This window comes from Hemicordylus capensis, chromosome 3, assembly GCF_027244095.1.
Source record: "Hemicordylus capensis ecotype Gifberg chromosome 3, rHemCap1.1.pri, whole genome shotgun sequence".
NCBI lineage: Eukaryota > Metazoa > Chordata > Lepidosauria > Squamata > Cordylidae > Hemicordylus > Hemicordylus capensis.
The window spans coordinates 265,249,016-265,263,756 of NC_069659.1; the positions used below are offsets into that span (position 1 = coordinate 265,249,016).

The 14,741-nt window shown below is 51.2% G+C and overlaps 1 protein-coding gene across 6 annotated transcripts in view; it reads right to left on the bottom strand.

Moving 5' to 3' along the window:
- Positions 1-6,027, bottom strand: part of WDR11 (WD repeat domain 11) — a 99,596-nt gene extending 93,569 nt beyond the window's left edge. Inside the window, exons 1-3 of one of the 6 annotated variants that reach the window (XM_053307549.1) lie at positions 5,656-6,027; positions 4,004-4,115; positions 3,252-3,405 (exon numbers count right to left, since the gene is read on the bottom strand). In XM_053307549.1, coding sequence (XP_053163524.1) covers positions 3,252-3,405; positions 4,004-4,115; positions 5,656-5,741 — 352 coding nt within the window. In that variant the 5' untranslated portion in view covers positions 5,742-6,027. The other 5 variants (XM_053307553.1, XM_053307551.1, XM_053307550.1 and 2 more) reach the window with 5 other exon arrangements.
- Positions 6,028-14,741: the final 8,714 nt, after the last annotated feature.

Genomic DNA, 14,741 nt, shown 5'->3' on the forward strand with positions numbered 1-14,741 from the left:
GACTGACAGAAGGTGTTTGCACACAAATAAAATAAAACCAAGAGAAACAATGAAGAACAGCTGTGAGGCGCAAGGAGAAAGAGGACACTATATGAAGAATTTAGGGGAGGAATGTGTTGTGATCCTGAACAACTTTATTTTAAGAGCAGCAAGTAGAAAGGAAGCAAGGATTTATATCCTAAAACTTCTTCCATTCACAGGAAGTGTTGTTTTTATACATGGGGCGAGGGCGGGGAGAGAACCGTGATTCTGTCTCTGGAGCCCCATGTAGGGATGGGCCCGGACCGGTCCGGAGGCCATTGTAAAGGCCTCCGGACTGGTCTGGACCTTGGTGGTTCGGTTCGGGGGTGGGGGGTAGCTTTAAGAGCGGTGGGAGGGTTTACTTAACCCTCCCGCTGCTTTCCTGCTCTGGTGCCGTAATCTTCAGAGTAATTGGGGCGACAGGATACCTCCCTGCCACCCCTTCTCCGCCACTGGTCTGCAAACCTCCCAGGAGTGCTTTGCGTGTGCGTGTGCACGTCAGAGACGTGAAGCGTGCGCACAATGTGCGCGCACGCAAAGCACTCCTGGGAGGTTTGCAGACCAGCAGCAGGGAAGGGGCGGCAGGGAGGTATCCTGCCGCCCCAATTACTCTGAAGATTACGGCGCCAGAGCGGGAAAGCGGCGGGAGGAGTAAGTAAAGCCTCCCGCCGCTCTTAAAGCTACCCCCCACCCCAGTGCCGGACCGCAGTGTGGCGGTTCCGTCCACACTCCTAGCCCCGTGTCCCCCACCAAATCTGAGTGCTAGAAACCAATTTCCAGGTTCCAGAAAGAAAGCTAATTAGAGAAAAGCACCTCTCCTCCCTTGTGTCCTCAGCAGTGCTATATGGTAGATATGGTAGGATTCCTTATTCTGAATGTTACTGTCCATGTAGTACACAGGCCATAGAGAATGTGGGTCATGTTTTATTATACTGTAATTTTTATAGGGATTCGCGTGAATCATTAGTTTTACCCTTGATTAAAGACCTACCAGGCAGAGGAGATGAAGCATCTATATATATAATTCTCCTGGGTGTGCCCAGGAGAAATGCGTCCCGGCAGCCCAGCTGATTGGCTGGGCTGCAGGGGGCGCCTGATTGGTCCTGGCACACCCAGGACAATGGCGGCGGCGGCCATGGCCGGGGAGCCAGGCAGGCCCGGCCGCGGAGTCGAGGCGGCGGGCCTGGCCGGGCCCGGCCACGGAGGCGCGGCGGGCCTGGCCGGGCCCAGCCACGGAGGCGAGGCGGTGGGCCTGGCCGGGCCCGGCCGCGGCGGCATTCTTGGGCCCGGCTGCGGCGGCGGGCCCGGCGGCGGCGGGGGCACCCTCGGGCCCGGCGGCGGCGGCGGGGGCACCCTCGGGCCCGGCGGCGGCGGCGGGGGCACCCTCGGGCCCGGCGGCGGCGGCGGGGGCACCCTCGGGCCCGGCGGCGGCGGCGGGGGCACCCTCGGGCCCGGCGGCGGGGGCACCCTCGGGCCCGGCGGCGGCAGCGGGCGCACCCTCGGGCCCGGCGGCGGCGGCGGAGGCACCCTCGGGCCCGGCGGCGGCGGGCGCACCCTCGGGCCCGGCGGCGGCGGCACTCTCGGGCCTGGCCGCGGAGTCGAGGCGGCGGGCCTGGCCGGGCCCGGCCACGGAGGCGCGGCGGGCCTGGCCGGGCCCAGCCACGGAGGCGAGGCGGTGGGCCTGGCCGGGCCCGGCCACGGCGGCATTCTTGGGCCCGGCTGCGGCGGCGGGCCCGGCGGCGGCGGGGGCACCCTCGGGCCCGGCGGCGGGGGCACCCTCGGGCCCGGCGGCGGGGGCACCCTCGGGCCCGGCGGCGGGGGCACCCTCGGGCCCGGCGGCGGGGGCACCCTCGGGCCCGGGGGCGGGCGCACCCTCGGGCCCGGCGGCGGGGGCGGGCGCACCCTCGGGCCCGGCGGCGGGGGCGGGCGCACCCTCGGGCCCGGCGGCGGGGGCGGGCGCACCCTCGGGCCCGGCGGCGGGGGCGGGCGCACCCTCGGGCCCGGCGGCGGGGGCGGGCGCACCCTCGGGCCCGGCGGCGGGGGCGGGCGCACCCTCGGGCCCGGCGGCGGGGGCGGGCGCACCCTCGGGCCCGGCGGCGGGGGCGGGCGCACCCTCGGGCCCGGCGGCGGGGGCGGGCGCACCCTCGGGCCCGGCGGCGGGGGCGGGCGCACCCTCGGGCCCGGCGGCGGCGGCACCCTCGGGCCCGGCGGCGGCGGGGGCACCCTCGGGCCTGGCCGTGGAGGTGAGGCGGCTGGCCCGGCCGCAGCGCAGGCGGTGGTGGGCCCGGCCGCACTAGAGGCACAGATGCTCTGTGCCCGGGCCCACTAGTATATTTTATTTCTCTTATCAGACCATCAAACCCACATTGCTAATAACGTGGCTAGGTTTTGTGTAATAGCAATGAGTATACGATGGCATCTACTGGAGTAATCTACTGGAGTAATCTACTATATTACTGTATATTCATAAAGTTATTGTTGCTATATTATTGTATGGACTTGATTTTGTGCTGCCCCCCCCCCTTCTTGCTTCTGTACTGGTCAAAGACTAATAAAGTGTATCTATCTATCTCTCCTCCCTTGAACAAACAGCAGATGCTCTTAGGATTCAATCCATTAAACTTTATCTATTATTAAAAAATAATTAATCAGTCTTTGGACCAAATTCCTATACACATAATCATCATCATCATCTCTTACTATTTTATTTGTAAAAGACTTAAACAATAAGCTACCTGGACATTTACCTGAAATTAAGTTCCACTGAATACAGTGGGATTTACCCCCAAGTAATCATGCACAAATTTCACTGCAGGTGTTATTGTGCAATATGCTATAAACAAGCTTCCCAACCATCATAACTAGCTTTCATACAAAGATTTTAGAACATTTTAAGATCAAAAATCAAAGCCATCATTTATCTCTGTAAGCATGAAGTAGAGATGTTTTCTTTTTAAAATGCTTTTCCTTTTTGTTTGTAACTCATTCTCTAGTGCAATGTTGGTTAAAGATTTTTTTAAAACACGGTAATGTCTTGCATGCAAAGCAGAGTACATACAATGGATTACTTGAACATAAATAGAGCAGACAAAATAAGCAAATGGAGATTACTCACTGAATTTTAGCAAATATAAGAATGAATCTTTATCCAACATTATTCCTTCTTCTAGCTAGTAAGTGCACTTATTTTCACAACACAATGCAAGATACAAATAAAACAGTTTCTTTACCCTGGATGGGTTTTGTATGCTCTTGGATTTCACAACGAGCAGCTCCTGTAGCCACATCCCAAACAATGATCTTTCCAGTGGCATCAGCAGAAGCCAAACGCAAAGAATAAGGCGATCCAATATTGTGATGGTAGTTTTCTTTAGCCCATTTAACCTATGGATATAGTTAAGTAAAGCTGATCACCATTCATGACACAAATAGAAGCATTTTACACTATTAAAAAAATAATTATTTTTGACACACATTGATAACAGAAATAGTCCATAATATGGAAACGTAAGTCAACTAAAAGTAGCTTCTTTAGATAAAACATACCATGCTCTTGAGAGGTCAGTAATATAGAGACAAGTAATACAGAGACAAGTAATACTTCATAAGTGAAACAGAAAAGTAACTAAGTATTATGGAACAAGAACAGCAGCTGACATTCTGATTACTGAAGCACATGTGTTAGGAGGCTCTGAGGATACAGACCAGGTGCCCTCCCACGGCTCACCCTCACACTGCTCCCTACACAAGTGCTGTTGTGCCAGAGGATTAACACTTCTGATGCTGCTTGTGCTCCAGAAGAACTCTGTAAGATTGGAAACATGTCACTGAGCTCTGCACTTTATGGATGCTAGCCACAGAGTACAATATATAGCTATACCAACTTTGTTATATGGCAAATAGGAATTAATCACACACCTATATTGTTCACATTAAACGGAATGTGATTAATCACCTTCTCAAAGGATTTTTTTAAAGTTACCTTTACAACATTAGCTTTGTGCCTTTCCAAAACCTGTAGGGTCTGAGCCGTCTTGGGATCAATCACCAGCACAAGAGAATGGCAGCCATATGCAATCAATCCTTGCCAGCCCCTAAAAAAAAAAATCATATTGTCAAACATGGAAAAATAATTTTGGTGAGCTTTTAGTCAGTGTGCAGTAGCTGGGGTGTACAAACAGGACAAAAGAAAGCAGAAACACACAAAATGCATGATTAAGCTACTCAAGATCTAAAATGTTTGTTGCTGACAACTCCAACACATTTCAGGTAAAGTCAAAAAAACTGGTAGGATCACTACAGACCCGGGAAAAGGCAGCCACTCCTATGCATAACTGCAGAAAACGGTTGCTCAATTTACATATTGTAGGAAGATCAGTTTATTTATTTATTTAGCTTTATTCTCTAGCAGTGATAGCATTGTCCCTTCATGGCTATGTGTGTTATTGTACCCACTAGTCATTAGGCCCGTTACATTAACGGGCGCTAGTGGGGCCGGCTACCTTTCTCTCTCCTCCCGCCCCCACCCCCGTCTCCGGCGGGGCCGAGTGCGGCCGCCGCCGCCAGCAGACCCAGTCCCCCCGCCGCGGCCCCAGCTGAGAGCCACCTCCGCGGACTGTCACACTGGTGGGCTCGCCACACCTAGTGCCGCCTCCGCGGCCTGCCATGCCCGCTAGCGCCGCTTGCCAGTGTTTGCGGCCAGCCGCAGGCCAGCCACCTCTCCCCCCCCACCTTCTGTCCCGGTATTAGGGCCGCCCGCTCACCCGCTGGCCACCTCACCGCCTCGGCCCTCGGCAGGGCCCACCACCGCTTCTCCGCCCGCCCGCTGCCCACCTCGGCCCTCGGCAGGGCCCACCACCGCTTCTCCGCCCGCCCGCTGCCCACCTCGGCCCTCGGCAGGGCCCACCACCGCGTGTCTGCGGTATATACATGCTGGAGCGGGTGGCAGGGCAGTCTCCTCGGGAGGTTAAGCTGCCCAAACGCAAGCGCCCAAAGCGGCAGTTCGGCAAGAGGCTTTGCACAGAGAGGAGCTCTGCTTGCGAGCTCCTCTCTGCCTCTTAAATTGAGGGCTGTCTACGGCCGACAGCAGTCGGCCAGGGTAAGGGGGACTCGGCAGCTGGGAAGGAGGGAGGGTGGGCGGTCGGCGGCGGCGGCCACGGGAGCAATTTTTTTTTAAAGTTACATGGCCTCCGCTCCACCCCCGGTCCCGGCCTCCGTCTCCCTGGCCTGGCGGGGGCAAGTGCCTGGGCCGATTTGGCCCTTAAAGGTAGGGTGGGCGGACGGTGGAGGGAGGGGGAATGGCGGCGGGGGGCCAGGAGCCCCGTTACTAGCGCCCGTTATTCAACGGGCCAACATTCACTTGTCCACTATATCATGGCATTAAGACTACAGTCCCGGGCACACTGGCTTGCAAGTGAAGAAGCCTTCTGCATCGGTGGGGCTTTCTTCCGAGAAAAACTGCACAGAACCAGGCTGTCACCCCCTCAAAGTCTGATCCCCTACCCAAAAGGTCCTCCATTTACTTTCCCAGATATATCTGGACACTTATCGCAACGCTTTTCCCATCCACCGCCCGGGCCGGGACTTTTTCCCGTCCACCGCCCTGGGCCGGACTTCAGCCCCTCCTCCACTCACCAATCCGCCGCGCCCCGGTTCTGAGGGTTGAGAGCCCCGGTGAGGGTTCGGGATGACAGCTTGATGTTTACCACGTAAGGCTGCATGGCGGGGGAGGGTGGCCCGGCCAGTGTGGCCGACGGGGAAGAAGACACAAAACCACAGACTGAAGACCAGAGAAGGAAGCGATATGCTCAGACTGACTGAGCACCACCAGTCCTTGCCCCCAAATGGTCCGGGTTGCTCTGACAACTGCAAAAGTTTGGTTCCGCTTTCCTGAGACTTTTCTTATCTGAATGTTGTATAATTGGTTGTGTTTATGTCTGATCTATGATCGTAATAAAACGATTCATTCATTCCTGAGACATTTTCCGCATAGCCAAGGGGAACTCTGAACAGCCTGGAAGGAGCCACACACCCAGCTGCCTGATTTGATGCTCCCCAAGCCTCTATGTACACGCTTTCGAGAGTATCAGACAGGAAGCCTGTCCACTAGAGAAGCTTCAGGGCAAAGGAGTTTCCGACTTTATTCGTTTACATCGGAAATCCACCCTAAATCGGGGTCAAAATTAGAAAAGCAAAGCAAAAAGAGTGACAGCACCAGATTCATCCCGCATCTATGACACCCTGGAGATTTGTTACGATTGGGGCACGATTTCAACCTATCTATAGCAGATTTCAGTTGTAGGGCTGCTGCTCTCTGAACCCCGCCCCCTTATCTAATTGATATGGCATTGAAAAGGCTGGGAGAGAACCCACGCTAAACTCCTAAAGTAATTCAAACGGAATGTAAAAGGACAGTATCTCAGTGACTCGGGTTTTTCATGTATTCGTTTATTACATGTAACCCACCTAGGGTTGCCAGCATTTCATTGCCAGAATGAGGGACACAAGTTCCAGAATGAGGGACACAAGTTTGTGGGGGCTGGCTGGGGGGGGTTGGGGCTGGGAGGTGTGTGCAGTGGTAATCGAGAGCCTGAGCATCATTGACGTATTTGTAACTGAATGATGTGCTATTGAATAAATTAGGGGCAAATGCTATCCCAAGAGGGACCAACATTTCATCCCCAAAATGAGGGACATCCTGCTTAATGAGGGACAGTTGGCAACCCTAGCTACAGGACTATTGTTCTCCCTGCCCCGATTTCATGCTCACAACAGCCCTATGAATTGATTGAGAGGTAGTGACTACAGAAGCAAGGATTTACACCCAGGTCTCCTTGTGGTGCAGTGGGGAAATGACTTGACTTGCAAGCCAGAGGTTGCTGGTTTCAATCCCTGCTGGTATGTTTCCAGACTATGGGAAACACCTATATCAGGCAGCAGCTATATAGGAAGATGCTGAAAGGCATCATCTTACACTGTGTGGGAGATGGCGGTGGCAAACCCCTCCTGTACTCTATCAAAAACAACCACAGTGCTCTGTGGTCGCCAGGAGTCGACACCGATTTGACGGCACACCTCCTTGATTTTAGTCTAACATTCTCTCCGTGCTTCCACCACATTGTATGGTGCCTGTACATGGCAAAAATCTTCCCATATTTGTTTATTAGTAACAAGTGAATGTTGGCCCGTTGAATAACGGGTGCTAGTAACGGAGCTCCTGGCCCCCCGCCGCCATTCCCCCTCCCTCCGCCGTCCGCCCCCCTACCTTTAAGGGCCAAATCGGCCCAGGCACTTGCCCCCGCCAGGCCGGGGAGACGGAGGCCGGGACCGGGGGCGGAGCGGAGGCCATGTAACTTAAAAAAAAATTGCTGCCGCCGCCGCCGATCGCCCACCCTCCCTCCCAGCTGCCGAGTCCCCCTTACCCTGGCCGACTGCTGTCGGCCGTAGACAGCCCTCAATTTAAGAGGCAGAGAGGAGCTCGCAAGCAGAGCTCCTCTCTGTGCAAAGCCTCTTGCCGAACTGCCGCTTTGGGCGCTTGCGTCCCTTGCGCCCAAAGCGGCAGTTCGGCAAGAGGCTTTGCACAGAGAGGAGCTCTGCTTGCGAGCTCCTCTCTGCCTCTTAAATTGAGGGCTGTCTACGGCCGACAGCAGTCCGCCAGGGTAAGGGGGACTCGGCAGCTGGGAGGGAGGGTGGGCGGTCGGCGGTGGCGGCCGCAGGAGCAATTTTTTTTTAAAGTTACATGGACTCCGCTCCGCCCCCGGCCTCCGTCTCTTTCGGCCGAGGCGGCGGCTCTGCCGCCGCCTCGGTCACTCTCCCCCGCCGCCGCTTCTCCGGCTTCTTCGGGGCGGCCGCTTCTGGCCACCCAAGATGGCTGCCGGGTGCCGGCGATCGTGTCTCCCTTGCCCTGCTTCGCGCATGCCCAGAACAGGGCAGGGAGGCACGGACAAACGCTTGGTGTCTGTCCACGGACGGACACCAAGCGTTTTATTAGAGAGGATTTGCTATGAAACATTGTGCATATAATCCTTTTGATTTTTTTAAAAAAGTTGGGTTGATTCCCCTCACCAGGAGATTCTTTGCACGTGCACAGAGACACTGTTGCTTTACATTCATTTCAAATAACAGAATTATAACTGAGTCTGGTCACTGGGAGCTTTCTCAACTTTTTCACTGTGTACATATACACACGTGGACAAATTTTGTTGGTACTCCTCCACGAAAAAAGAAGAACCCACAATTGTCTCTGAAATAACTTGAAACTGACAAAAATAATTGGCACCCATCATTGTTTATTCCACATTTAACATAAACCAGACTTTGCTTTAGAGTTTTGATGCAACAGAATATTTCAAATAATAACACAAATGAAAACGGCATGGACAAAAATTATGGGATCCTTAACCTCATATTTTATTGCACAACTTTTAGAGGCAGTCACTGCAAACAAGCAATTCCTGTAGCTCTCAGTGAGACTTCTGCATCTGTCAACAGATAGTTTGGCCCACTCTTCCTGAGCAAACTGTTCCAGCTGTGTCAGGTTTGAAGGGTGCCTTCGCCAGACTGCATGTTTCAGTTCTTTCCATAGATATTCGATAGGATTCAAATCAGGGCTCATAGAAGGCCACTTCAGAATAGTCCAATGTTTTGTTCTTAACCATTCTTGGGTGCTTTTAGCTGTGTGTTTTGAGTCACACCTGCAACTGAAACAGAGCTTTCTGACACTGGGCAATATGTTTCATTCCAGAATGTCTTGATAGTCTTGAGATTTCATTGTTCCCTGCACAGACTCAAGGCAGCCCGTGCCAGACACAGCAAAGCATCCCCAAAACATAACCGAGCCTCCTCCATGTTTCACAGTAAGTATGGTGTTCAGGCGCGTAACAATGATAGGGCAAGGGGAGACAGTTGTCTGGGGGGCCCCACTGCCTGGAGGGGCACCCCAGAGGCACCTCATGTGACTCCCCATTGCCCCCTGCCCAGCCCCATAGCCTCTCAGCCACTTGCCCTCTTCGCCGTCTCTCCTGCTTGTTCTGCTGGTCGCAATCGAAGCAGCAGGCAAGCTGCAAAGAGCTCCTTTTCTCCCGCCTCTCAGCTGATCGGCGGGTGGGCGGGGCTTCCACGAAGGCCTCCGTGTAGGCCGCAGTGAAGCCTGAACTCGAGTAGGGCCCAAGCAAGCCGGGAAGGAGGAGGCAGCCAGAGTGTTCTCTGCAGCAGAAGACCCCTTGCTGCACTGCTTAACCCAGACCAGCATTTGCCAGGTAGAGTGTGAACTCCTTTTTGTGGTTACCTTTCCCGCCCCCCCCCCATATATAGGGATCTGCTTGCCATAGGGCTTGGATAGGGGGGGGGGAGGGACCGAGAAGTCTCTGAATATTTATTTTGAAACAGCTTGGAAAATTTGCTGACTTAAAAAAAACTATCTAAAAAGTCCTATAAGTGGCTTGTTTCATGGCAGAAAATTGCAAAAACTTCTGGAACAGTATTTTATTAATTTTATTCATTCATTCATTCATTCATTTATAAATGCACTTATGTTCAAGTTGTTTTGCAACCCAGAAGGTCTGAGTGAGAACTGTGAAGCATGTGTGGTGCTTTTATTTTATTTTTCTTGTGTGTGAACTGCTCCCCAATAACTTGCAGGGACTTCAGGGTCAATCTGGCCAACATGTGAATGCAGCACCTCCATTCCAGAGGAGATGTGTCTTAAAGGGCTTTAAAAGCCTCCTGTGAAAAACCTCCTGCAATCAAACTTGACTGAATTTGTTCAGAATTCTGAGAAAACAAACATAGGCTCACCCTGCATGGTTGAAAGTCTCCTTTGCTAATCTGCAGCGAGGGGCCCATTTTAATAATTCATCTTTCTAGTGTGTTCTAGGCATTAAAAGTAATACAAATGTATAGTACTCAATGTATATCACTATATATTGTGACATGTGTGTGTGTATTCAGTGAAATGTATTTGCAGGCAGCATACTTATTTTGGAATATCAGACTTAAATCCTTGGGGGCCTGGGGTGTGCGGAGGCCCTGGACTTTGAGGGGGGGCCATTTTAAAATCTTGTCTCTGGGCCCACTCCAACCTTGCTACGCCCCTGATGGTGTTCTTTTCTTTGAAAGCTTCATTTTTTCGTCTGTGGACATAGAGCTGATGTGACTTGCCCAAAAGCTCCAGTTTTGTCCCATCTGTCCAAAGGGCATTCTCCCACCAGCATTGTGGCCTGTCAATATGCATATTAGCAAATTCCAGTCTGGCTTTTTTATCTTTTGCTTTCAACAGTGGAGTCATCCTGGGCTCTTCTTCCATTGAGCCCACTGTCACTCAAAAAGCGATGGATGGTGCAATCAGACACTGATGGACCTTGACCTTGGAGTTCAGCTTGTATCTCTTTGGAAATTTTCCTTGGCTTTTTGTCTACCATTCTCACTATCCTCCTGCCCATTCTGGGGTCAATTTTCCTCTTGCAACCACGTCGAGGGAGGTTGGCTACAGTTCCATGGCCCTTAACTTCTTAATCATATTTGCAACTGTTGTCACAGGAACATCAAACTGCTTGGAGAAGGTCTTAGAGCCTTTGTCTTTAATATGCTTGTCTATAATTTTCTTTCTGATCTCCTTAAAGAATTCTCTCCTCTGCTTTCTCTGGTCCATGTTCATTGTGGGACACACAATGATACCAAACAGCAGAGTGACTACTTTTCTCCATTTAAATAGGCTTGTATGACTGATTGCACGATTGAAGACATGTGTGATACTAATGAAAGAAAACAGCTAATTTGAAAAACCACTCTAATCCAATTATTTATGATCTTTTCTAGGGGTACCAACACATGTGTCCAGGCCACTTTAGAATATCTTTGTAGAATAAGCAATACTTTATCTCTTTTCACACTTGCTTTGCTTTACTCAATGACATATCAAAGGCACTGAAGTATACATGGGACAATTGCTTTTCATTTAATCGCTTTTCAGGAGGCATAAAACACTTTTGCAATGAGCTGTAAGGGTACCAACAAATTTGTCCACGTGTGTACTTGCCTGGTGGTAATTGTCCTCTGGCTTTTATGCATTTGCAAAGGTCTTTGAGGATATTTCAGACATATTTTCATTTAATTTCATTCAGGGAAGACAGAATGTTGTTGAGAATTAATGTTTTATACTCCTCTCCCTGACCTTTTCCTAAGGCGGTGCCAAGATAAGGGGAATTGATCTAGGCCTCTGCTCAGTTTCCTGAATAATGGATTGATATCTAATCAGTTGATTCCAGTTTTCTTTATGGGCCTACATACTCACGGCAGCAGGTATTGATCAGGTTGGAGATTTGCATGCGCCCAATCTCTTCTCTTGGCAATTTCTGTAGGATCATGTCATACACAGCAAACCCCTTCTACTTTCCCTAAGCAATCAAGATGGCTCAGAATATTTTAAAGAGACCTGATGTCATATATTTTATCTGATATTATATTTGTTATACCTAGGGAAAGGTACATCTTGAACCATCCAAGTTCATTCTTTGTATGGCTGAGAAATTCTCTTGATCCTTGTTGCCATATGTACTCAGTAGGTGGTATCCTGATTAAATTACTCAATAGTGCTACTAGGAGTTATTCTAAAAAACTACTAAATTTCCATAGGACTTCCTCTAGTAAATTTAGTCAGGATATCAGCATGTGATCATGAACAGATTCTCGTGAAAAGAGAATATAATGAAAAGATGGAAGCTTTCCTGCTTCATTAACAGACAGTAGTCTGATACTTAGCAAGGTCTTCTTGTTGAACAGATGTTCATTTCTATTGCCAGTGAAGCAAACCTGGTACTATAAATATTAATGCCTCCATTTGTGAAGAACAAGGTCAGAGGACTGCAAAGCTTTAGGAAAAAGTCAGGTACAGGAGTATGAAACATTCATTCTGCACAACATTCTGTCTTCACTGAATGAAATTAAATGAAAATATGTCTGAAACATCCTCAAACACCTTTGCAAAATCATAAAAGCCAAATGACAATTACCACCAGGCAAGTAACATCATTCAATGGAGAGAGAGAAAGGCTACAAAATATTTGCAATTTTACAAAAATACTCTTTAACGATTGGAACTTGCCTATGCTGCTATTAGTATTTTGGAATGGATATTATGATATGGTCCTTTGTTTATTATGTAACAATTCACAAATGAATGTAAGTTCCTGTCCATGCTTTTTACAGAATATGGAATCTATTAGAGAACATTTTAGATAACATCTAATCTCCTTATTGTCACATTTTATTGTGTTTTTCATATATCAAGTTTAAAATAGCACACACTGGCTGACATTCTGTTGAATAAGAGACTTGCATATTGGGCTGTATACAAATATGTTAAATAAATAAACAAGTTGTTCTAGTAAGAACTAATCTGCCTACTTTCCTTTCACTATCTCTACAACTGGATGAAATTTGGTTCAAATCGAGGTCCACAAGTTAGATCCCTTGCACCTCAAATGTTCACATGTCCACCGTCTTGTATCAGGGTGGCATCATTATAAACTACACCATTGAGGTGTCCCTATGTGTCACTCACTACAACTGTACCTAATTTGGTGTAAATCCGTTAGACAGTCCTCAAGTTAGTGCACTTGCACCTCAAAAGTTCACACATCTGCCATTTTGGATCAGGCTGGATGACATCATCACTAGGGATGTGCACAAAGATCTTCGGTGCCGACGGGGGGTAGCACTTTAAGGGCGGGGGAGGGTGTACTCACCCCTCCCGCCGCATTTCCCCCGCTGGTGCACTGTCATTTTGAAGCCCCCTCGGGGCGGCAGCGTTCCTCCCTGCCACCCCATTTCCCCCATCAGTCGGAAGTGGCTGGAAGTCGCGAGCGCGCGTGCGCCCATCATGCATGTGTGCACGCCCTTCTGCCATCAGGGTGGATGATATCATCACAAACTATGTCATTCAGGTGTCCCTGTGTGTCACTCACTAAAACTGTACCTAATTTGGTCCAAATCGGTTAGACAGTCCAAGATAGTGCACTTGCACTTCAAAAGTTCACAGTCTGCCATCTTGTATTGGGGTGGATAACATCATCACAAACTATGGCATTGAGGTTTCCCCATGTGTCCCTACTACTGTACCCAATTTGGTTCACATTGGTTCAGGCATCACAAAGTTGATTGGGGGGGGGGGGCACACGGACACATGGAATGCTGAGTGATCTTTCCAATAGGCTAAAAACAAATAATAAAGCATGCATGTAAAGAGTCTCTGTTATGTCTCCAGGAGGCTGCAGACCACTCCCACAGTGATCCTGCACACATGCTAGAATGTCTGAACAGCACCTAATCATATTCAGTCATATTAGCTGGGCCAGGCGCAGAACATCTGCGCCTCTAGTTCTCCCCCACCACCATCACCGCCCACCTGCCCACCCACTACCATTTTCTCCCCTGCCCGCCTGCTGTTTTCTTTGCCTGTCCACCTGCCACTGCCTTCTCCCCCCCCCCATACACCAGGCCTGCTGCCCGCCCACTAGCCCCCACCTTTTTCTCCCCACCCACAAGCAAGCCTGTCTGGCACCGCCACTTTCCTCTCCCCCTGCCGGCAGCTCACTTGCAAACTCTTGCAAGAGCTGCCACACATGGGATTAGCGATGGGTATGCCTTAGAGAAATATATATATATACTAGTGGGCCCAGGCGCAGAGCATCTGCACCTCTAGTTGGGCCCAGCCATTCCCCACCCCCAGCATACCTGGCTTTCTGGCTGGCTGACTGGCCACTCCCCCCACCATCCCCCCGGGCAGGGCGTCTCACCCTGGTGGGCGGGCCAGGGCCAGACTGTCCCACCACCGCCTCCTCATCTCTGCGGAGTTTCACCCACCGGCCCTCTGCCTCCGACTCCTGGCCACCACCATTATTTCTCTCCACTTCAGTGCTGGAACTCTTGCTCACTCTAGAGCATCTGCGTGCTAGTACTTGATTGCTCCCCTCACCACCTGCCACAGCCCCCCTTACCTCAGAGATCTCCCCACCCTCACCTGAGCTGCACTCCTGCTCCTCCTCCATCCCATTGCTTCCATCCCCCTCACCCCTCTTGGTCATGGCTCCAGCACTGCTGCCACCTATTAGCCAAGCTACTGCTGCCACCTATTGGCCAAGCTGCAGCCACACCCTCACCCGAGCCCCACTCCTGCTCCTCCTCACAGGAGCAGCAGCAGTGGTTGACTGGGCTGTTCCTTGCTGCCGTCGCCACCATGGCCGCTTGTCCCCCTGAGGCCGCTAACAGGCCTGAGCCCATCCCTTGCCTGCCTCCCTCTGACAATAGCCTCAGTAGCCCCAAACAGCAGCAGTGGTTGACTGGCCCTTCCTTGCTGCCAGTGCTGCCATGGCCACTCATTCCCCTCAGGCTGCTGAAAGAACATCTTCCTACCAGTAACAGTTGCATTCCAACTGACCTTAACCATCGCAGGCATCTCCTCCTTATCTGCATATAGAATCCCCATTGCCCAATCATCACAGTGCCACAGGCTCCTCCCTATCTGCATATGGACTCCCCACTGCCCAATCAGGTGCTTCTGCTTGTGAACTCTGTCAGTCAATCACCTCCTCCCTCTCTGTCAGCCAATCTCCTCCTTTCTACCACGTCCCCACGCATGGCCCTTCTTGGAGAATTAATAATATAGATATAGAAGATTTTAGCAGCTCAATTAGGTGCAACTTGGACATTCTGCCTCTCACAAG